Source organism: Apiospora kogelbergensis (assembly GCF_038363985.1).
Source record: "Apiospora kogelbergensis strain CBS 113332 chromosome Unknown utg000003l_segment0_segment0, whole genome shotgun sequence".
NCBI classification, from domain to species: Eukaryota; Fungi; Ascomycota; class Sordariomycetes; order Amphisphaeriales; family Apiosporaceae; genus Apiospora; species Apiospora kogelbergensis.
The window spans coordinates 5,142,129-5,163,638 of NW_027117420.1; the positions used below are offsets into that span (position 1 = coordinate 5,142,129).

At 55.0% G+C, this 21,510-nt stretch overlaps 5 protein-coding genes across 5 annotated transcripts; 3 read left to right on the plus strand and 2 right to left on the minus strand.

Moving 5' to 3' along the window:
- Nucleotides 1–5,109: 5,109 nt before the first annotated feature.
- Nucleotides 5,110–8,006, minus strand: PG998_006449 (helicase C-terminal domain-containing protein; the record flags this gene model as incomplete). The annotated part of the gene is made up of 4 exons (XM_066873267.1): nucleotides 5,110–6,498; nucleotides 6,560–7,267; nucleotides 7,327–7,776; nucleotides 7,833–8,006. The coding sequence occupies 4 exons, from the start codon at nucleotides 8,004–8,006 to the stop codon at nucleotides 5,110–5,112; spliced, it is 2,721 nt and encodes a 906-aa protein (XP_066733364.1).
- Nucleotides 8,007–8,879: 873 nt separating this feature from the next.
- PG998_006450 (60S ribosomal protein uL15) lies at nucleotides 8,880–9,473 on the plus strand (the record flags this gene model as incomplete). Its single annotated transcript, XM_066873268.1, has 3 exons — nucleotides 8,880–9,001; nucleotides 9,082–9,181; nucleotides 9,246–9,473. The coding sequence occupies 3 exons, from the start codon at nucleotides 8,880–8,882 to the stop codon at nucleotides 9,471–9,473; spliced, it is 450 nt and encodes a 149-aa protein (XP_066733365.1).
- Nucleotides 9,474–10,249: 776 nt separating this feature from the next.
- On the minus strand, nucleotides 10,250–12,602 carry PG998_006451 (uncharacterized protein; the record flags this gene model as incomplete). The annotated part of the gene is made up of 2 exons (XM_066873269.1): nucleotides 10,250–11,006; nucleotides 11,146–12,602. The coding sequence occupies 2 exons, from the start codon at nucleotides 12,600–12,602 to the stop codon at nucleotides 10,250–10,252; spliced, it is 2,214 nt and encodes a 737-aa protein (XP_066733366.1).
- Nucleotides 12,603–13,414: 812 nt separating this feature from the next.
- Nucleotides 13,415–14,973, plus strand: PG998_006452 (MFS general substrate transporter; the record flags this gene model as incomplete). Its single annotated transcript, XM_066873270.1, has 2 exons — nucleotides 13,415–14,699; nucleotides 14,777–14,973. The coding sequence occupies 2 exons, from the start codon at nucleotides 13,415–13,417 to the stop codon at nucleotides 14,971–14,973; spliced, it is 1,482 nt and encodes a 493-aa protein (XP_066733367.1).
- A 1,736-nt stretch (nucleotides 14,974–16,709) lies between these two features.
- On the plus strand, nucleotides 16,710–21,171 carry PG998_006453 (Sterol 3-beta-glucosyltransferase; the record flags this gene model as incomplete). The annotated part of the gene is made up of 3 exons (XM_066873271.1): nucleotides 16,710–20,257; nucleotides 20,326–20,893; nucleotides 20,956–21,171. 3 exons carry the CDS (start codon nucleotides 16,710–16,712, stop codon nucleotides 21,169–21,171), a joined length of 4,332 nt encoding a protein of 1,443 aa, XP_066733368.1.
- Between the last annotated feature and the right edge of the window lie 339 nt (nucleotides 21,172–21,510).

Sequence of the window (21,510 nt, forward strand, 5' to 3'; positions counted from 1 at the left end):
CACATTACCTACATCCAACCTGATACTGTGCCGATCATGTCATCTATTTGAGTTCTGCTTTTGGGAGGATTTATCCATGCCATCGGGCCATCCTGCCATGCTGCCATGTGTCTGCGGCAACAGATCCCTGCAGCTGCTGGCTGACGGTGGGTATCGTGAACTAGTCGTCTGGGGTGGTAGCAGGTAATAGAAACGAGTCAGGCCGCCATGCCCCAGCATGTTTATCTACCTATGTATAAGCGAGCAAACTTAATCCTGATGCTTGCAGTTGCAGACAGACAGACAGACACAAACACTCACTTGATCAGGTCAAATCTCCGAATGCCTCTCCTTTGCTTGCCAGTCGCCAGTTGTGTTTTCCGCGTTGGAGGTGGGAAGCAAACAAATTGATGCCTGCAGTTTTCAGGGGATGTCAGCTCTCAGAAATGCGCTGTCGAGAAGTGCGACCGCCAACCGTATGCCGCATCCTTCGTGCTTGGCGGCATTTTGACATGATGCAAGGGTGCCGCGACCGACTGATTGACTAAAAAAGAAAGACTCAGATTGGCTCATCCTTTTTTTTTTGGTCTCCTCTCACTATCTCGGCAATATCCATCCCGCCTGTCTGCCAGTTCCTTCGAGATTCCTTCGAGAAGCAGCATGGATCGGGCCCAATCTCCCGAGTCGACCCCCTCCCAAGCTCCCTACAAGGAAAAGCGTTGGAAATTTGGCCAGCGGGGTTGGCAGGGGGGTTCAACCAGTTTAGGGGTTGCACGTGCAGGAGGCAGGGCTTCGCGTCGGGATTTGGGAAAACCAGAACCAAAGTGAAAGAATAAAAAAGAAAAAGTCTGCAACGAAAAGGACGACTCGGCGGCCGCATCTGAATATCTTTACCCAAAAGAGGGAGTTTTAGATCCGCCAGGTCGCAGTGGCCCCTGGACCCCCCATGTCGGTATTTCCCGACCGAAACAGGTCACCCCGAAAGGCGGTGAAATCTCATCTCGTTCCAACTCGTCCGTCCCCCGTCGTCTCGTCGTGTTTCGTCACGTCGAGCGTGGCCGGCGACGCCAGCGAAGCCAGGACCCCCTGCACATATATCTGTAAGTATGTGACAGGAAAGAGAAACAAACGACACCCTTTCTTTCACTGCCCCAGGGGGCCGGTTGGCGTTCATGCCGAATACGGACAGCACTAAACCGTGCGACGTTGAGAAGCGGAGGCCGATCCGGCCCAATACCTGCATATGTGCTTGCCTACCACTAACCTAACAAGTGTCAGGCTATGTCCGCTGTCATTTATCACTTATCACTTATTGTTCCCATTCCCATGCGTGCTGCTCCTTGATTGACACACGATTTCATAATCCGGGCTCGTGATCACATCATCCAGGGGGTGCTGGCGCATTAGCTGCAGAAGCCCTGACCTGCCAGCTTGTCTGCTGCGTGGGTGCTCCTGCTCAGCTCGGGCCAGCCAAGTCAGCCCCCGTTCTCCGCAGCATCATATCATGGTAAAGAAGCAATGCATGTATGGTTGAGCCAAGCCAGCAAGCGATTCCATGGTGGATGGGGCTCTTCACCCAAACCCGGCGCCGTCAACCCGGTATCGCGGGTTCACCATTGGCATGGAGGTGCGGCCCCTCATCTGGATCCAGCAGGCCTGCAGATACGGCTTGCAGCCCTCGAGCAGAACTTGGTGCGGCCGACGGCAGTGCACCAACTCATCTTGGATCCCTCGTCTCGCACCGGGCCCAGTTGTGGATGTATGTAATTGGTGGTTTCGCCCACCGCCCACCCCATGTAAAGGCGTTGTTGTGGCGTTTGTCTTGCATTAGTATGCTGCCGCCGCAAGCTCCTTGTCGTTTGTTGATGATATGATGTGACAGGTAGTAAATGATAAAGGATGCGCGGCGTTTCATCTTGACAACATTCTATAGAATATAATAACAGCACAAAATTCATCCTGGTTTGAGGACCTCCGAGGCACTAGTGGTTTAGTGGTAAAATCCATCGTTGCCATCGATGGGCCCCGCGTTCGATTCGCGGCTAGTGCAACACCAAAACTCTTTTTGTTGTTCTTTTTTGGACTTTCTAGCATGTTGGCTGTTGACAACGTCACAAGACACTAGTGGATGCTTCTCGACCGAGACCAAATTTTTGAAGCTACTAGAACGCTACAGATAACTGGATGGAGCAGTATCTGCGCGATCAGGCCGCGCCAGCATGACAGGCAATAGGGAAGACACCGGCTGCCGGCTTCTCCAAGAGGTTTGCTCGTACCAGGCCCCCCCAAAGGTGCCGACCAACCCGCGCAGGATGGGCAGAGGCTGTTCGTCGCCTCGGGGAAGCCGCTGTTGGAGCTGCTCCATCTGGGGTTCGTTTCATTTCGCCGTCAAGTGGATTACATATATGTATGGGGGAACGGACGTAAGGGAGACGCATTCGCCAACATGCGGCCGTTCCGTCGACAACGACCATAGATGGGGTGCTTCGGCATCTCCTTGACACCGCCATGTCAGGCCCAAAGAAAAAGGTCTTGCCGCCCTACTTCGTCTTTACAGTCGGAGGGTGATGTCATCGATCTGCACGACGCGTCGTCCGGTGAAGCTGGCGATGTATGTTCGCACGGCAACGGAATGGTCTGTTTGTTCTTGCCAGTCAGGGGGTGCCTTCTATACTTCCCGAAAAGGGGTGATATGACAGTTAAATGTTTAAGAAGAGAAGGTATGCCATCGCTCCCGAGAATCCCCACAGAGAACCTTTGGCCAACAACAAGTCGTCGAGCTTCACACCGTAGTCAGCCATCTTTCTGGCAAACCAGTTTCCAGCATCGCTTACTTCTTCCCCTTGTCGTAGCAGGTCGATTCGCCCTTATAGGCGATGCCGTCGAGCATGAGCTGGACCATGGACAGGGACAGGGGCAGGACCTTGAGCTTCCCGGGTTCATATTCAACATCGCTGCTAGTCTGTGATAGAATAAACTAGTTACTAGGAAAACCGGGAATTGATATACATAAGGATCTCTGAGGGACGTTGTTAAAGATCACGATGCCCTGAAGTTCAGCCGCCAGGATGAGACCTGTTGGCGAACTTCAGGTACAATGTATTGGGACTTCCCATGGTTTGCTATCCATCTGTTGTATTTTGAGAATTATCTTATCGTGGTATAAGCATATTGATCCGTGAAGCCGTCATATCTTGTGCGGAACTTGATACTAATGTCTGCCCTCTTGAGACGCAAGTCAACACAGACTCGCTGAGCTTTACATGCATTGACACGTATATATCAGTGATGTTGGTAGCTCCGGCATCCCTAAAGCAACTCGGTAAACATGAGTATTAATTTATATTAGTAGAGCTCAATATGTCGCCCATCCTCCCCCAAATAGTCCCCTTCGGTGTTTTGTGGAAACTGACTTGATAGTTGTCGTCACTCAAGCGGTTCTCTGGTATCTTTTCAGCAGATGGAACAGGATATGGGTATCAGGTCTTTAGGATACGTATGGTCATTCATCATTCACGGTACTGCATTGTAGTTGCTCCATAGCCGCAGTCGAAAGAGCTACCATAGATCCATTGGCTGGGAAGACTGCGTTTATACAGTGCCCTTGGTACTTGCCATATCGAAGAGCTGGGATACATACGGACATTACACTCGCAGTCAGTAGTCAGTACAGCAATGAAGATGGGATGTTCCAGGTCACATTGTAGTTTTCTGAGTCTTAGGAGCACACCTACCCGGTAGTCCCTGGGGGTCGACCAATACTGTTCTACTGCCTGTTTAAGATTGGCGCTGCAATCGATACCACCACAATGCTCTTGCTGGGCACCTTGCTGGGATTTAAGGTATACAAGTCAGACGTACTTCTTTTTTTGTGTAATTGTGTCATATTCAATATTATAATCCATAAGGGGATAGAAGCTACCGAACAAAGGAAAGAAGTGCATAAGTCAGACGAACTTGATATTGACATCGTACAATAGCTACTGTGTACTCTCAAAAGAAAGCCTATCCACTGGCAATACAACTCAGAGCCGGACAATGCAGCCCTTCACAACAATTCGGAAGATGAGCACAGCAGCGGGCGTGGAATCACTTGCCCAAGAGCAGGGCAATGGGTGTGATTCTCCTGGAGCTGACCCGTTCTGTGTGGGCCTTTCCTCCCGTTTCTGCTGCTGCAGTGGCATTGGCATTCGCATCGAGGCAACGATGTTCTTTCTTTTTCTCGGTTCGATGTCGAGCTGCCAACCCAACAGAAACGATCGAGGCAATGTTGAAAAAGGAATACATACTGTGACGTGAAACAGTCGATGTCGTTGAGATCTCAATTAAAGCAATCTATCGACCCAAGAAAAGCGATAAGCGCTTGGCTCGACAAGGCAAGATAGCCGAGTCTTTCGCCGGGGGTGCCCTGTAAAGGGCTGATGGACGTGGTGGATATAAAACTTTATTTGACAGCCGCCGCAAGAGCGCAAACCGTCAGCGAAATTTTGAGCTGCCCAGCTGGCCGGTACGTTCGCCGATCTCTCCTGTATGGATGTATGCAAAACTGGCTCGCAAGGAAAAGCAAAGTTGCCGAAAAGCTCAGGTTTCACGTCCACGTGTCCTGTCGCCGGTAACGACAAAAGCAAATGGGCAAAAGGAAATACGAACTGGGTCGTGGAAGATCCGCTCGGTGTGTTGGGGGATCCATTTTCTAGAAGCAACGAAGAGGGGGTGAGGGACTATGTAGGTACCGGCTCGGGGTTCGGATCTCGATTAGCGAGCGGCGTAAGCACGATATGGATGGTACGGTAGCATTGGGCAATCTCGCTCGCATTCGCGCGGCTGACACGTCACAAATGGCAATTTGCCGAGCGACAACTGCCTTCTTGGCTTGGTGGGGGTCACGAGCACAAGAATGGTTGATTTGGCAAAGACGACGTGAGATTGGGTGAGTATGTATGTACATGTAAGCTCCTGGTCGCCGTGGTTAGTTCATGCTAGACAAGAAGCGGCACATGCCGGGTGTTGGTAACGGATAACCACGCTGCCGGAAGCGATGGATGTACATCGTAATCAAGAGACAGACAACATGGATGCATAAGTCTTACCAAGCGTGGATACCGCTCATTAACCAGTCTTGCGCTTTCCTCAAGTCTCCATTTTCTTCTTCTCCCGGAAGAAACCATTCAGCTTCCCCATGAGCTGGCCCAGCGTCCCGCCCTCGCTGCCCTCGGCCATGCCGCCCCGGATCCAGCCCGGCAGCTTGCGCCGGATGCGCTCGGCGCCGAAGCGGCGGTCGAGCAGCACGATGGCCGCGTAGTCGCCCTTGTGGCGGATGGCGCGCCCGATGCTCTGGTTGACGGCGCGCATGCAGGCGTTCTCGTAGAAGTCCCGCGCCGCCTCCTTGGCCTTGGCCGTCGCGTCGGCCTTGGACATGGGCGGCAGTGGTCGCTGCCCAGAGGAGGAGGTCTCGTCGTTCGTGGTGGCTAGCAGGCGGCTCGCCGTGGTGGTCTCGATGTACTCGATGCGCGCCTTCCAGTCGGGCGAGTTGATGTTGGGGTACGGCAGGCCCACGATGACGACGCAGCGGCCTAGGCGGTCCGAGAAGTTGATGCCTTCGCTCATCTTACCACCGACCACGCTGAGGAGCAGCGCGCCGCCACGCTTCGGTTGGTTGGAAGGGGGCTTGGCGGGGTCGTTGGTGCCCAGAATGGCTTCGCTGTACTGACTCAAGACGTCGTCACTGGACCCGCCCTTGCTCTCACGAAACACGGCCTTCTTGGACTGGAGCCGGGCCCAGACCGACGGCGGCGTCGTCGTATTGTTCTGCTGTTGTTGTTGTTGTTGTGACGGCGCCGAGTCCGCGCCGCCGCCGCCGCCCCACGCGGCGACCACCTCTTCCAGGTAGCCGTAGCTGGGGAAGAAGACGACGACGCCGTCGGGCACGGCGGTGCAGATGTTGAGGATGGCGATGCCGAGCTCGTGCACCATGCGCCGGTCGCTGCGCTTCTGGAAGCTGAACTCGAAGTCCAGCCCCGGCCGGGCGCTGGCCAGGGTCCAGACGCACAGGCTGGACGGCGGGATGACGTGGCCGCAGCTCAGCGTCGTGACCTTGGCGGCGTCGAGGTGCGGGAAGAGGTGCGCCGTGTAGTCGTCAAAGGGCGACATGGTGCCGCCCGCGAGGATGACGGCCCGCGCCGCCGACGCCACCGACGAGAAGGCGTGCGTGGGGGACAGCAGCAGGTAGGAAAGCTTGATGTCGGCCTGGTCGTGCGTGGAGGTTTTGTTGTAGAAGATGCGGCCCTCGGTGCTTAGATTGGTCAACGAGATCAGGAAAGAGACTAGAGTGTGGAGAACGGGCGACGACGACGAGCGTGCGGCGGGCTGTTTGGGGTCTTGCTCGGCGTGAGCAACGTAACCCTCAATCTTGTAAGCCAACTTTGACTCTTGGACGTATTGGATCAGCTTGAACAGGTTGATCTGGTCAGCCCCTTTAGACTTGAGGAGGTTGTTGGAGTCGACAATTCCCTGGTCACCCTGTATTCTGGTAAGCATCCGCATCCCATCAAACGCTCAATCTGGTGTTGCAAGAACATACCTTGAGCTTCAATGCACCATCCAGCCAGTCACTCAGCCCATCGATGACCCTTGCTACTTGGGCAACCATGACTCGGTTCTCGCCCTTGAGCTTCTTGCCAAACTTCTTTACATAGACGCCGAGCATCTGTCTCGCGCGCCTGAGTTCACTCAAGCTTATCTCGGAAGCATAGACGTTGGCAACGGCGTCCATGATGTTGTGCGCCTCGTCGATGATCACAACATTGCCTTCCAGCTTGATACCCAGGGCGTCCCTGGCCGTCTTCTGCAGCAACAGTGGGTAGGGCAGAGTGATGATTTCGGCCCCCGGGATGGCCGTCCTGGATGCATAGTACGGACATATCGACAGCTTCTTGCCCAGGTCAAACAGATCCTCGATGTCGGGGATGGCGGCGAGGGCGTGATCGCGAAACTGGTGTGTCAGGGCCAACTTCTCAGGATTGGGCACGAATTGGCACTTCGACTTGGAGTTGGATTGTTGTAGCTCCGAGCACCGATCATTGATGGCTTGAACGGAACCCAGGCGAGCCACAGCCGGGTTGATACAGAGCCGTTGGCGAGATGATAGAGGGACATGCTTGACGGCTTCTGGCTCGGACACATTGTCCTTGGATAGTAAAGCTTCTGGGATTGAAGGGGGAAAGGTAGGGCGGCGCAATTCGGCAATGAACTGCGTCAGTTGTGAATGGGTCCTTGAAGTGTAGTAAATCTGCGACCAAAGTCAGAACGAACCCCTTCATATAAACCATCGATTCGATTATAATGTACCTTGAGTCCTTCATCGGTGGTGTCATCGTCTTCCTCGGCATCTCGTTTCGGCATCATACCGAGCTTCTCCATGAGGGCTCTCGTATCTTTGCTGTAGTTGGAAGACTCACCACCTTGCGATCCGTCCTCATCCCTCTCATCAAGTAACCATTCATCCTCGTCTTGCTCGTGGCCAGCGTCGGGGCCTGCCGCACGCTCATTCAATCGACGCCTCTTGATGCTGCGGATCTCCAATGCCTTCTCCCGCGCCCGTACACTTTCCAAGCGAGCCTCTCTTTCCTCCCATTTCTTGATTACTTCATCCCTTTTACGTCTGAGCATCTGATCGACGACCCAGTCGGGTTCATCCTTGAATTCCTGGGCGGCATCTTCAACTGCCGTCTCGAACTTGGCCTGTTTATGATTGCGCAGCCAAGTCAAGGCGGCGCAGATAAGGGAGAGTGACTTGCCCTGCTTCCGTTAGTGGTTTCACAGAAGACAAAATATGGCCAATCAATCAAACCTACTGTTCCGGTGGGACTTTCGAGGATTCCCACTTGGCCATTTCCGGTATCGAGGACATCGTAGACAGATCGCATGAACTGCTCTTGCACATCGTAAGGGGTGTATGGGTGGTGAAAGTCGACCTTCTTGATTCCATCTATGGCTTGATCGAGATCAAAGTCCAGTTCCTCTGACATTTTGGTCATGGTCAATACTTAATAATACAAGTCAAGACAGTATGTTCTGGTGTGAGTCGAGTTGTTGTCACGCTGGATGGCGAGCACGCGACGGCGATGCGCCAAGACGCGTTGAGAGCGAAATGATAAGGCCTATCGGTGCTAGGAGGGTTCAGACAGACGTGATCTCAACGCAAATCGCAAAAGAATTGGCTAGACAATTGGTTTGGTATGATTGAATTGAAATAATTGCATTCGTAATGCAGACTGGTCTTTTCGTTCTGACGATATCTCCATCATGTATCACCCAGTGCGTTGAAGAGGATGGGGGAAGTACAAAGCAAGGTGGCTTGCAGATGGGTCAAGCGAATATTAACCTCAGTCCGCCACCGAACACACAAGGACCGCATGAGGGAAAAGCCTTCCTTACTCGAGAGCAAGAAGAAAACAAAATACGAATTGGAACACAGCTGAGAATATGAGAATAAAACTTGTATGTACATGGGATCTGCTCGGCAGTCGCTAGAGAATGCTTCGACGTCTAAACCAAGCTACCAAAGTGATCACATCTATCTTCCAGCGGCTGCTTTGACTTGGAAGCTGACACCTGTGTCGGGGTGGATGGTGGGGTTGGGTGGCGTTGTGGCTTGTAAACATGGGTGTGGCTTTGTCCTGATAAGATAGAGAACCTGCCACAATTCACAACTAACTGAGAGGGGTTTTGTGCCCTCAATCGACACTAACCCGAAATCCACCCCTGCTAGCCTCCCACAGCTTTTTTTTTCACCCTCTGTGCGCGGCTGATTCCCAGGACGAGAACTTTTGTTTTAACTACTCGATCGCTCCGCCCAATCTTTTGTTGTGTTCGACAACTAACCACAGCAAACCGTCAATATGCCGACCAGACTCAGCAAGACCAGAAAGCACCGTGGCCACGTCTCGGCCGGTAAGGGTCGTGTTGGCAAGCACAGAAAGCATCCCGGTGGTCGTGGTATGGCCGGTGGTCAGCATCACCAGTACGTCGATTGAACCCAACACCACACTTTGCTGTCGCAGCAATGCCTCGACACGCATGCTAATTTTGCTTCTCCTCCAGCCGAACCAACATCGACAAGTACCATCCCGGTTACTTCGGAAAGGTTGGTATGCGCTACTTCCACAAGCAGCAGAACCACTTCTTCAAGCCCATTGTCAACGTACGTATTCAATCTCCCACGAAACGACAAGTATCGAACAAACCTCTAACATGGCAATTTACAGCTCGACAAGCTCTGGAGCCTGGTCCCCGAGGAGACCCGTGAGGCCTACCTGAAGGGCGAGAAGAAGGACACCGTCCCCGTCATCGACCTGCTTCCCCTCGGCTACTCCAAGGTTCTCGGTAAGGGCCGCCTCCCCGAGGTCCCCATCGTCGTCCGCGCCCGCTGGGTCAGCCGTCTGGCTGAGAAGAAGATCACCGAGGCCGGTGGTGTCGTTGAGCTCGTCGCATAAGCGACTTGTCTCCACTGACATGATGGGCGTTTGATGATACCAACAAAATTAAGGTGTTACGGCTGGTTGGGTTTATTGCTTGGTTCGACTCGACGGCAACATTTCTCCGCATCGAGCATGGTCGTCACATACGATACGAATTGGACGACACGGAACGACACGACATAGATCGTTGGCATCTGCTGATCTCATATGGAGAAGGCAAAGGATTTTCACAAGAGATGAATAAAAGCCTACTTTTCCACAAGACAATCCGGGACCATCGCTTGCATCTTGTATTGCGACAGGTTGGATTGCGCCGATCAGTGATTTTCATCCTGATCTGGCACTGCGAAGCTGCGCCCTCGCTGGCCGGCTTCTGCGGTTGGACTGTCCTACCTGATTCTTTGGGTCAGGTCAGGTCGGTCCTGGCATCTGGCCTATCAATGTGACTTGTGATCTTGCGTGTGATGCAAGATGTTTAGCCATGCTCTTTTGCATGCTGTCCATCTTGAATGTTTCGTAATGTCTTCCCGGCTGCTTGCTGTTGGAACGCATGTCTACTGATCGTCCTGGTCCGAGTTACCTTGGTCCCATGAATTATTTCATTGTTCGTTCGCCAATACCGACTGACGTAGAATGCTGTCGTCTTGTTGATGCAAAGAACACCTGAAACTTGAAATATTTCGACACGTGAGTCTCGTACTGATTCTCGTACCAAGTTTTTTCTCGTAGATTTTTGCATAGCTCAAGAACATAGTTAATGATCAATATGATTTGTTCCAAATGCCCTTGTGCTACTGTTTTCTGGGATCCCAATCTGTGTCAACTTCATGTAGCAGGTGATCTTCCAACACGTCCTTCAAGCTCACCAGTTTGAAGCTTGTTTCGTCGCTAGTACCACCTTCGGGCAGCTCATTGGCATCGTCATGAACAACGACCAATCCATAGGGGAACTCGCTTCCAAGCGAAGTGCCTACGGCAGCAATTCCGTCTGTATTGCTCACGGCGTCCACGCCCTTCTCTACGTTCTCGGCGATGGTGAATGCCCCCACAAACTCATGAGGCGCTGCTCTGCGGTGAATGTTGTAGGCGCTGACACCTTGCTGGCTGACCAAGATGAATCCTTGGGAACTGGTAGGACCCTCTACAAGCGTCACGCCCTCGACATCGCCATATGTATGTCCATCGCCAACCTTGCTGATCTGAAAGACATTTGTAACATCGTCATCGGGCTCGGCGCCATATCTCCAGAGTCCCAGGGGCTCCTCCCCAATAAGAACCCACCCATTGGCCTCGTCCGAGACGCAACCCTCGACCTGGCCACCGGTGCCTCCAGTGAAGTTGCGCACCAGTGTCGTCTGGAGTGCATTGTCGACCCACGACAGCTCGAACTGTAGGTATTCGGCCGTCTTGGCGTTGACGAACAGATATTGCTTCCCCGTCTTGCGCGACCGATACACACAGCTCCCGTACACCTTGTAGTCCTCCTTCGTAGGCTGGATGCCGCCGGCGATTTCTCGCAGGGCGCCCTCGGCAGTGATCTCGTACATGCTGTTCTCATTCGTATTAGCCACTGGCCCCCTTATTTCGCTCAGTTTCCTGCCCAAAAGCGCACAAACTCACCAGAGCGTATTATCCGCCCGACAGGCTGCGTAGGCCAGATCGATCTCCCTCTCCCCGGCGGGGGAACCCGTAGATGACGTCGACGTTGTTCGGCTGGGCCGCGGGGATGAAGCCGACCCGCGTCCCGTTGAGCGCAAAGACACCGAGGCCGGCCCCTGCTTCCGACTTGGTCGTCGTGATGATGCGCGACTGCGATCGCTCCAGGGGGTGGATCCAGATGGCTGGGTCGTCGCCGTCGCCCCCGTTGGCGTCCGTCTCGGCCACGGCGCGCACGACGCGGAAGCCGCAGTCGAGACCGCCCCAGCCCTCCTCGCACTGGCAGATGTTTGCGCCGATGCAGACGCCGTGGTGGGAGCAGCCGTCGCGGCAGGTGAAGGAGTCGCAGGTGGTGCCGGCGAAGCCTGCGAAGCAGGAGCAGGTTGTTGACTTTACCGGATCGGCGGTGACGGCTGCGCAGAAACCGCTGCTATGACATTCCTGACAGACTGAGCTCTGCGGTTCGGATGGTGGCCTGCGTGGGTCGTACGATGTGTTGGGTTCCAAGCCCAGGGTCGTAAAGGCAGCCTCCAGCGAGCTCACCGCGAACCCTTTACCCGCTTCGCTCTCGATCGCGTAAGCTAAGAGCCCGGCACCATATGCTGTGGTCTTCTCTTGGGATATGCTGAGTCCTTGCACTTCAATGTCTTGCGCTCCGGTAAGTGTCATGGACGCAAGTAAGTTGAAGCTAACGGCACCATAGACGCTTATAACGTCCTTCTGCGCGACCAGAAGATAGTCGCTGTTCTCACCATAGTACACCGCCAAGCCCGTGACGTCGTCCGCCGCCTCTCCCACGATGCGAATCTCAGGGGTTTCCACAGACTCGGCCGCGGGGAAGGAGTAGATAGCCCCGCCATCGTCCCCGGCGAAGAAGACGGCCCGCGCCGCGAGCGACACAGCGCACGACGACGCCTCGATACGAGTCTGGAAGGTCTGGACCTCCAGCATCTCGAAGCCACTCCCCTTTTGTCCGCCGCGCAGGAGAAACTGCACCGCCCGCCCCTTGCCGAACAGATACACATACGTCTCCCCGCTGTCCGCGCTCCGCCACGCGCACAGCGCCGACCAGTCGCCCAGCGCGCGCGCCACGACGGGCGCCGCGCCGACGGGCTCCAGCGTGCTCGGGTCGTAGAGGCGGATGTGCGAGTCGGGCTGCGCGATGGTCACGACGAGGTCCCGGCCGTTGTTGGCGCTGCTGCCGTCGTCATGGTTCTTTACGCCGTAGACGACGGTGACGAGCTTGGTACGGCCGGGTTTCTGGTGCGCGGTCTCATTGAGCTGGCTCCCATCCAGAGACCAGGCGCGCAGACCGCCGGTCGCGGCGCCGCCGTCGTTGCCGATTAGGACGCTGGCGCGGCCGGCGGAGTACAGGGCGCTCCAGTCGGACTCGACGGGGGCGGTTCGCGAGGTGATCGGGAGGGAAGTGGAGGGGATTGCGGCTGCTGCGGCGGCGCTCGCGAGTAAGATGAGAGCATCGGTCTTCATTGTGGATGAGTAGTTTGCTTGGATCGTCCTACATGACCCATCGCCATAGGATGACACTGCGACCTGTATTTATACGTAGTTATATGCTCTACATTCGCACACATGCCTCTTGGAAGCAGATATGACTTGTTGTTACCGATGATTCGAATTGAAGTTCATGAAATCGAAACAGCTCACCCCCGTGCTTCGAATGGCAGGCTCTGTTGGAGCCCCAACATAGAGGATTCCCTGGTAGCCAAGGCGCCCGAGTCATCTTGGCGATGGGGGGTGATTTCTCGTTCGGTTACCAGACTGAACACCTTGATTGCACGCCTTGTTCCACTACCAGGAAGTAACTAAGCATATTCAACACTCAATGGCAATGGGTTTTATGTAAAGCTGTTTGAATGGCAGCTTGCACCGCCGATAAGCCCCAAAAACCCATTCGATACCTTGACCCACCAGGTCCATTGAAGCTCTTCTGGGCCTATCATGTCTGCGGGGAGTCAGAGGCAGGGGTCATGACACCATCGACCAAGACGATGGAGATCTCCCTGTTATCGGGCTATAAGCCGATGCTACCTGCGTCTTTCGGGAATCGTTTGCGCTTCGCTTCGGGATCCCAGCCAGTCTTGGAGCGAATTTGTGAATGCCGTGATCGGGGTGGGCCAGCACACAAGATGAAAATGGAACGACGATGAGGACATGGTTGCGACTGAAATTGGACATATAATTATCATGGTGACCCTTGGTCGTCTTTGCTGTCTAGTTCTTCACTCTTCAGCTCTTCTGGATACCTGACTTCAATATGGCAAGTGTCAAAGAAGAGGCCAATGGTGCCCCCCGCCGTGGTCGCATCTCGAAGCACCTCGCCCGTGACGCCAGACGGGACAGCAGCTGTAAAGCGCGTCTGGTACCACACGACATTGTTCAATGCCTTCGTCATCGGCGGCGTGGGCTTCCTAGCCCCAGGTCTGTGGAACGCCATGAACGCGCTCGGGGCCGGCGGTGCCCAAGAGCCGTACCTGGTGTACGCCGCCAATGCGCTCGTCTTCGGCATCATGGGCTTCCTGTGCCTATTCGGCGCGCCCATCGCGAACCGCATCGGCCTGTCGTGGACCCTGTTCCTCGGCGCCGTCGGCTACCCCATCTACTCGGCGGGGCTGTACACCAACAACCGCTACGGTAACGAGTGGTTCGTGCTCGTGGGCGCCGTGGCCTGCGGCGTCAGCGCGGGGCTGTTCTGGGTTAGCGAGGGCGCCGTCGCCCTGGGCTACCCGGAGCCCGGCAAGCGAGGGTCCTACATGAACATCTGGCTGTGGTTCCGGACGGGCGGCCCCCTGCTGGGCGGCGCCATCGTGCTGGCGCTCAACCACGACCCCGCGACCAAGGCGAAGGGCAAGGTCGGCTACGAGGTGTACCTGGTGTTCGTGGCGCTGCAGTGCCTGGCGGCGCCGCTGGCGCTCGCGCTCTCGCCGCCCGAGAAGGTGCAGCGCGCCGACGGGTCGCGCGTCGTCATCAAGGCCGAGACGTCGGTGCGCGCCGAGTGCCGGGCCCTGTGGCGGGTGTGCCGGCGCCGCGACGTGCTGCTGCTGCTGCCCGTCTTCTGGGCGGCCTACTTCAACCAGTACGCCGGCAGCTTCCAGACGCTGTACTTCGGGATCCGGGCGCGCGCGCTCATCGGGTTCGTGTCCAACTTCGGCACGCTGCTGTCGTCGCAGCTCATCAGCGCCCTGCTCGACTACCAGCGCCTGCCCGTCCGCCGCCGCCTCGTGCTGGGCTACTGGTACGTCGTCGCCGTGCACGTCGTCGCCTGGGTCTACGGCTGGGTCGTCCAGGAGAAGTACACGCGGAACCCGCCCGCGTACGACTGGGAGGACGCCCGCGGCTTCACCGAGGGCTTCTTCGTCCTCGTGCTTTGGGACTTCTCCCGCCAGGCCCTCCAGAATTGGCTGTATTATCTGGTGGCTAGCAAGGCCGACGACATCTCGGAGCTGACGCGCTTCTCGGGCGTGCTGCGCGGGCAGGAGAGCTTTGCGCAGGCGATTGCGTTTGGGCTAAATACGAAGAAATGGGTGGGTGGACGTGTGCCTTTGGCTGTCAATACGATACTGCTCGGTGAGTTTCAGGCGCTATAGTTTTCTTATCTGCCCGACCTCTGTTCTGAGATGCGGTGTGCTAATATATCCTTCAAGGTCTCGCTGCATACCCGACCTGGATGGTGGTTTGTGAGCACGTACCGGTCGAGACGGCGAAAGCGGAGGAGGAGGTGCCCGCCGAGTGGCGGGGTGAGGGTGATGTTGAGAGAGGCCTGGGCACCGAGGTGATTGTTGACGACAGTGCCAAGACCAAGTTTGCGCTGGGCAAGACTGGCGGGGATGCAGTAATGTAAGAGGCATTCAGCAACCACAACTGAATATAAACATTTCACGAATTGAGGATATGCCAATGAATATGAAGCCAGATGAAGTTCTTATTACACTAGAGCTTATTGATGTTAATATAAACAGCAATTTGGCAGTCATTCTTCCTCTTGCTCAAATATAGCTGATTCTTGAATAACAGTACACATTCTATCAAATTATGTGTCTTGCATATAGATTGTATATCATAAGATGTGGTGAAGGTGAAATTATTGCATTATCATGTTATTTCTCACAAAGCCTAGACCTCTGCTAGGCTTCCACTGTGACCCCGGTTATGGGGGCCTGGAGATTGGGGGCTTTCAGGGGCCCAATATTTTACCTCTGCCTTTAGTGCCCATTATTTTCAGGGTCCCCCTTGCGCAATCCGACCGCGGAAAGACACCATGACGTACGTTCAGGTGGAAAGGTAAACAGTCGAAGGGTGGAGGGGTCAATCATTATTGAAACAAAAATGTTCTCTTTATCTATGTAGGAATTTACTCCGTACGTTGGAGGGACTCACTTTCCATCTTATCATCGTATTTGCGATTAGTACTCCAGTCACCTGCGGCCTCTTCTGCTCTCAGATGGTCTCCAAGTTGCATGTGATATTTCCCGATGAATGCTGACCAGGATAGTGGGTTAGCGGCCCCGTCATGCTGGCAGCGGCCAGTCACCACCCCGTGTCATTCGTTCAAGCAACAAGCTGAACCGGAGGGATTCCCTTCCCGCAAACCCGCGAGCCTCTCTCTCTCGATATGGGAAATCTCGGAATGCTGGGCTGGCTATCTTGGTCTTCTGCTATTCAAAGTGTGCCACATATTGGGCACTTCGCGACAGACGTAGATACTTGCAGCTTGCAGCCCACCCCTCCTCGTAAGACACTGGAGTTTGTGTCTTACATAAAGGCTCCTCGGGCAGATAGATACCTTCTCAGCTCAGACCATACTGATAACTTGATGTTACCTCGACAGTGTTGATGCGGCCCATGGACGACGTCCGAGGCCGACATGGCACATCTCGTCGTCCCACCTTTAGTGGAAGGACAAGAGGACCAGTGGATTCACATTATCGATAAGCCCGTCCATTAGCGGCGTTACCCCCAAAATAGACCCGTTTAACTGCCATCCATCCCGCTCGTCCTGTCAAGATTGGAACTCAAGCCCAACAATTAACCCATCTCCATTTCTTACATGCGAATAATCACTTCGTCCATCTGACTCCCACTGACATGCGCTGCTTTCATGACTGTCTGGTGCCTTGTGTCTGACCCATCCATTCGAACTCTGGCTTATCTCGGGCTCGCCACGAACTGCCATGGATATTTGACCAACTTGCGTAAGTGTCGCACTCTACACAGCTGTGAAGGAGGTACCTGCGCATTCGTCTGGCGCATTGCTACGCATATGTACGCACGCCTGTAACTGTCCAATCAACACCTGCACCGCCGACACAGGTCATCCGTTCACAAATCACCGTTCCTACCAACCGCGGACGCTTATCAGCTGCTCTGCATGTATTAGTACCGTGGTACCTCAGCTACTTCCAACCTTGGTACTGCTGGCTAGCTGCCTGCTTCCCGCTTACCCTCCACCAAGTACACACGGCACCTTGTCACCTACAGCCCACCAGCCTATCTCTATGATTCCGTCTCGTTATACCTCATATCATACTTCATACTTCCCTCCCCTCCCAAGCTGCTGGTGCCCGACCTTCCGCAACCATGGCGCCCTCACCCCCCGACATTAGCTCCTCCACCCATACCGATGCCGATGTTGCGCGCCGCCGGTCGAGCAGGAAGCTGTTTAAGAAACGCAGAGAAGAATCCGACCACCGCCAAACCATGGAACTGCCGAAACATCTACGAAATGAGGACGATGCCGGCGACGAAGATATTGTTGGTCCTAATGGGCTACCAAGTGGCATGTTCATGCACATGAACCAGTCCATATTCTTCAGCGCCGCCAGATCTACCGCCAACTTCCACGGCCGATTCGAAGACCAGTCGAGCGAGGACGAAGCCGAAGATGGCGAAGAAGAGGAAGACGCAGAGGGCACCAGTAGAAGCAGTAGCCAGGCCCAGGGCAAAGGCAAAGGTAAAGAGGTGGAACCGCGCATAGATCCAATGTTGCGCTCGAGTATATTTTCCAAGAAAAAGGATGCATCGGAGAAAGCAAGCGACAAGGACAAGACAACTGACAAGAGGCACCGCCGCCGTGTGTCAGGCAACCTTACTCGATCGGTGTCTGCACTCTCCAGTCTGCTCTCGCGCTCCAAGTCCAAATCGTTCAAGTCCAAGAAGCAAGCGATTGACGAATCTTCGAACGAGGAGACAGACTCGCCTGCGCCAAGGCATTCGGATCCGGAGTCGAGCCAGTCCGACGACGGCACCCAAAGACTAGCGCCCGTGATGAGCCGGATCTTGGAAGCCAGAGACGAGATGTCATCAAGGCCCAGCTTCGACCTCGAGAGATTATCCAGCGACCTTAGGAGAGCCGAGCTCAACGATGACTCGGGAGATGAGCACCCCACCAAATTGCAACTTGCCTTGAAGGAGATATTTGAGCTCGACGAGGCGGAGGAGGTTATAGGAGAATACCCCTGCTGGTTGCTGCTCAGCGTCTTGGTGGACGGATATCTGTACATCACCAGCAAGCACATATGCTTTTGGGCATATCTATCCAAGAAGGCGGATAAGGTAATGAAGGATGGGTACATGGCCAAGAGCGGCAAGCGGACATCCAAGTACACTCGGTACTGGTTCCGCCTGAAGGGGGATATCCTGTCTTACTACCATGACGCCTCCAACCTGTACTACCCTCATGGCCAGGTGGACCTTCGATATGGTATATCGGCCGAGATCACTGACAAGGCCAAAGGCGGCACCAACTTCTCGGTCACCACGAACCAGCGTACATACTACTTCCGCGCCGACAGCGCTTCGAGCGCCAAGGAATGGGTGAAGTGTTTACAGCGGATTATCTTTCGCTCTCACAACGATGGTGACACCGTCAAGATCTCCTTACCTATTGCCAACGTCATGGAGGTCGAAGAGACCAACATGAACAACATAGGTTTCGCCGACACCGTCAAGATCCGAGTGATTGACAACGACGAAACCTATGCCATCGACGATTACTTCTTTTCGTTCTTTAATCAAGGCGAGGACGCCATTCGCTTGCTGAAGTTGCTGGTGGGCGATTCGAACGACAGCGACGAGGAATCGGCTGACGTAGGGCCGCTTCAAGTCCCCAAGAAGCGTCTTGAGGACACAACGGTGCAGTCATCGAAACGCAGTTCTTTATCAATAAACACTTCCAAGATGGAGAGCTCACAATTACTGCCGCCAAGGTTCCGCGAGCCGGTCAAGGCAACACTGTCGCCAGCGTCGCCTACGATGCCTCGGGAGAATACCATTCGCCCAAGTGGGGAGTTTGGCCGCAATAGTATCGATGCGATCAGGAAACTTGGACGACGGAGCCTGGACATGGACACTCTTGTGCGGGACGACTCACCGCGCCGAAGCTTCAGCGCCAATCGAACCCTGAACAGTAGTCGTGGTCACTCGAAAAACGCCGAGGCGCGATCTGACAATCAAGAATCATCCGATTCCTTCGCCCAATCCACGGAAGATCCTAGCCTGTCGAACATGGTTGCCTCGTCAAGCGAAGACCCGTCGGCTAGCCAAATATTGCGAGGCAGCGAGGTATTCCACAAGCCGACTCTTAACCGCCGGTCTACTTCCATGTCGCGCAAGAGCCGACAGGAAAACTCCCGAAGTGCGAAGAATCGAACAAAGTATGGCGAGGCATACCCCCATCCTCGACACGCAGCAACTACCGGCCATGTAGACGACCCCGGTTCTGGGGAGAACCAAGCCGGGCAGACACCTACCCTGCAGAACATTGCCAAGATGGGCGCATATCCCCTTCAGCGAGCTGGTCATTTTGCAGGGTATCTGAACCGTACCAGCCGACAAATGGGTAATTTACTCGCCACGGAGTCGATGGGCTATGTCGAAAAGGTCTCCGGCATGTGGAGAGGCGGTCGCAGACACTACGAGCAGTCAACAGCCTTGAACCCAGAAGACACCTACGAAGACGACGAAGACGAAGCCGACATCAAGGCAGCCAATGAGAGATTCCACTCTCACTTCCTGCTGCCCGAGTCGGAGAAGCTTCAGGCCACTTACTTCTGCCATATGCTCAACGTCCTGCCTCTGTATGGAAAGATCTACCTCAGCGAGAGACACTTCTGCTTTCGCAGCTTACTGCCGGGAACGCGGAAGAAGCTCATTCTCCCGTTGAACCACATCGAGACGGTCGACAAGGAGAAAGGGTTCCGTTTCGGCTACCACGGGTTGGTGGTCATCATCCGTGGCCATGAGGAGCTATTCTTCGAGTTTGGCCAGGCTGTAGTACGAGATGACTGTGCCGTGTCAGTGTTGCAGAACCTCGAGCGTACTCGTTTCATCCGCGAGTCCCAATACTTTGACAGCGACGAAATACAACGCGCAAGGGACGCTCTCGCCGAGCGCGAGGCGCTGAATGCTGCACGACTGCGGGAATTCCCTGATCAGGACCAGCTTCCTCACCAGCTTACTATGCTCAATGACGGCGATGGGCCCACGATCCTTTTCGACGATGCCAAAGACTCGCTGGTCCATTTCCAGCCCACCAAATCGATGAAGATCACCTGTTTGACAATTGGTTCAAGGGGCGACGTTCAGCCATATATAGCGCTTTGCAAGGGCCTCATTAAGGAGGGTCACAAGGTCAAGATCGCGACGCACGCGGAGTTCAGAGGTTGGATCGAGGGCCATGGCATCGACTTTGCGCCTGTCGCTGGAGACCCGGCTGACCTGATGAAGCTGGTTATCGAGCACGGCACTTTCAGCTATGGGTTCTTCAAAGAGGCGACCAGCTCGTTCCGGCCATGGCTCGATGGCCTTCTTGAGTCCGCCTGGGAAGCTTGCAAGGGCAGTGAGATCATCATCGAGTCTCCTTCCGCCATGGCGGGTATTCACATTGCCGAAGCGCTGTACATCCCGTACTTCCGTGCCTTCACTATGCCCTGGACGCGAACACGTGCTTACCCTCATGCCTTCATGACTGCGGATCGCAACATGGGTGGCTTCTTCAACTACCTCTCGTATGGATTGTTCGACAACACCATGTGGCAGCTCAGCTCCCGACAGATCAACAAGTGGCGCGCCAATTTCCTCCACCTCCCTGCGACAAGTCTGGACAAGATGCAGCCTAACAAGGTGCCGTTTGTTTACAACTTCTCGCCTTCGGTGGTGGCTCCCCCATCGAGTACACAGATTGGATCAACGTTAGTGGGTATTGGTTCTTGGACGAAGGCGAGGGTTGGACGCCGCCTGACGACCTTCGCGAGTTTATCGAACAGGCTAGGGCAGACGGCAAGAAGCTGGTGTACATCGGCTTTGGTTCTATTATCGTGCCCGATGTCGCCAAAATGACGCAAGAAGTCATCGACGCTGTCCAGAAGGCAGACGTTCGCGCCATTCTCAGCAAGGGCTGGTCGGATCGAGGAACGAAGACGGAGAAGACGGACAAGGGCTTAGAAGCGGTCACGGATGGCCTCGAACGGCCCGAGGAGCCGGAGCTGCCGCCCGAGATCTTCCAGATCGCGAGCGCGCCGCACGACTGGCTGTTTCGCCAGGTGGACGCGGCCGCCCACCACGGCGGCAGCGGCACGACGGGCGCGAGCCTGCGCGCCGGGATCCCCACCATCGTGCGCCCGTTCTTCGGCGACCAGTTCTTCTACGGACTGCGGGTCGAGCACCTCGGCGTGGGCATCTCGATGAAGAAATGGGGCGCCATCAGCTTCGCGCGGGCGCTGTGGCGGGCGACGCACGACGACCGGATGATCTCCAAGGCGAAGGTGCTGGGGCAGTCGATCCGGCAGGAGAACGGGGTCAACAACGCGATCCAGTTCATCTACAGCAAGCTGGAGTACGCGCGCAGCATCAGCACGGAGAAGTCCAGGGCCGGAAGCCGCTGGCGGCGGCGGGGACCGACGCGGACGCGGGCGGCGTCGGCGGCGGCGGCGGCGTGCTGTATGATGATGACGATGTCGAGGAGAGCTGGACGTTCGTTGCGGGCGACGACTTCGATCCGGATATCGTCAAGCAGGTCAAGACAGCGGTGGCGGCTACGTAGCAACGTTGTTGGGACGCTGTGAAGAGGGTCTATAGGAGATGGACCAGTAGCAAGCAGTGTTAGTAATTACCCTATTATTTCAGTTTTACACCAAGTCTGGTGGCTTGTGGTCACTTGAAACTGTGCTGGTGATAGATAGTGCCGGTGGTCGACGGCGATTTCAAATTCTCCCAGGAAAAGCTTCGCTCCGTCCCCCCATTTTCCAAATCGGCTTTCTAGACTAACTATGTCAGCGATTTCTGGCATGACTTAAGATACATCTGATTCACCACAGGGTTGGCCAATCGGTGATAGACAGTGTCATACCTCTTCGAGCGAGTTCGTTGGTGTATCATATCT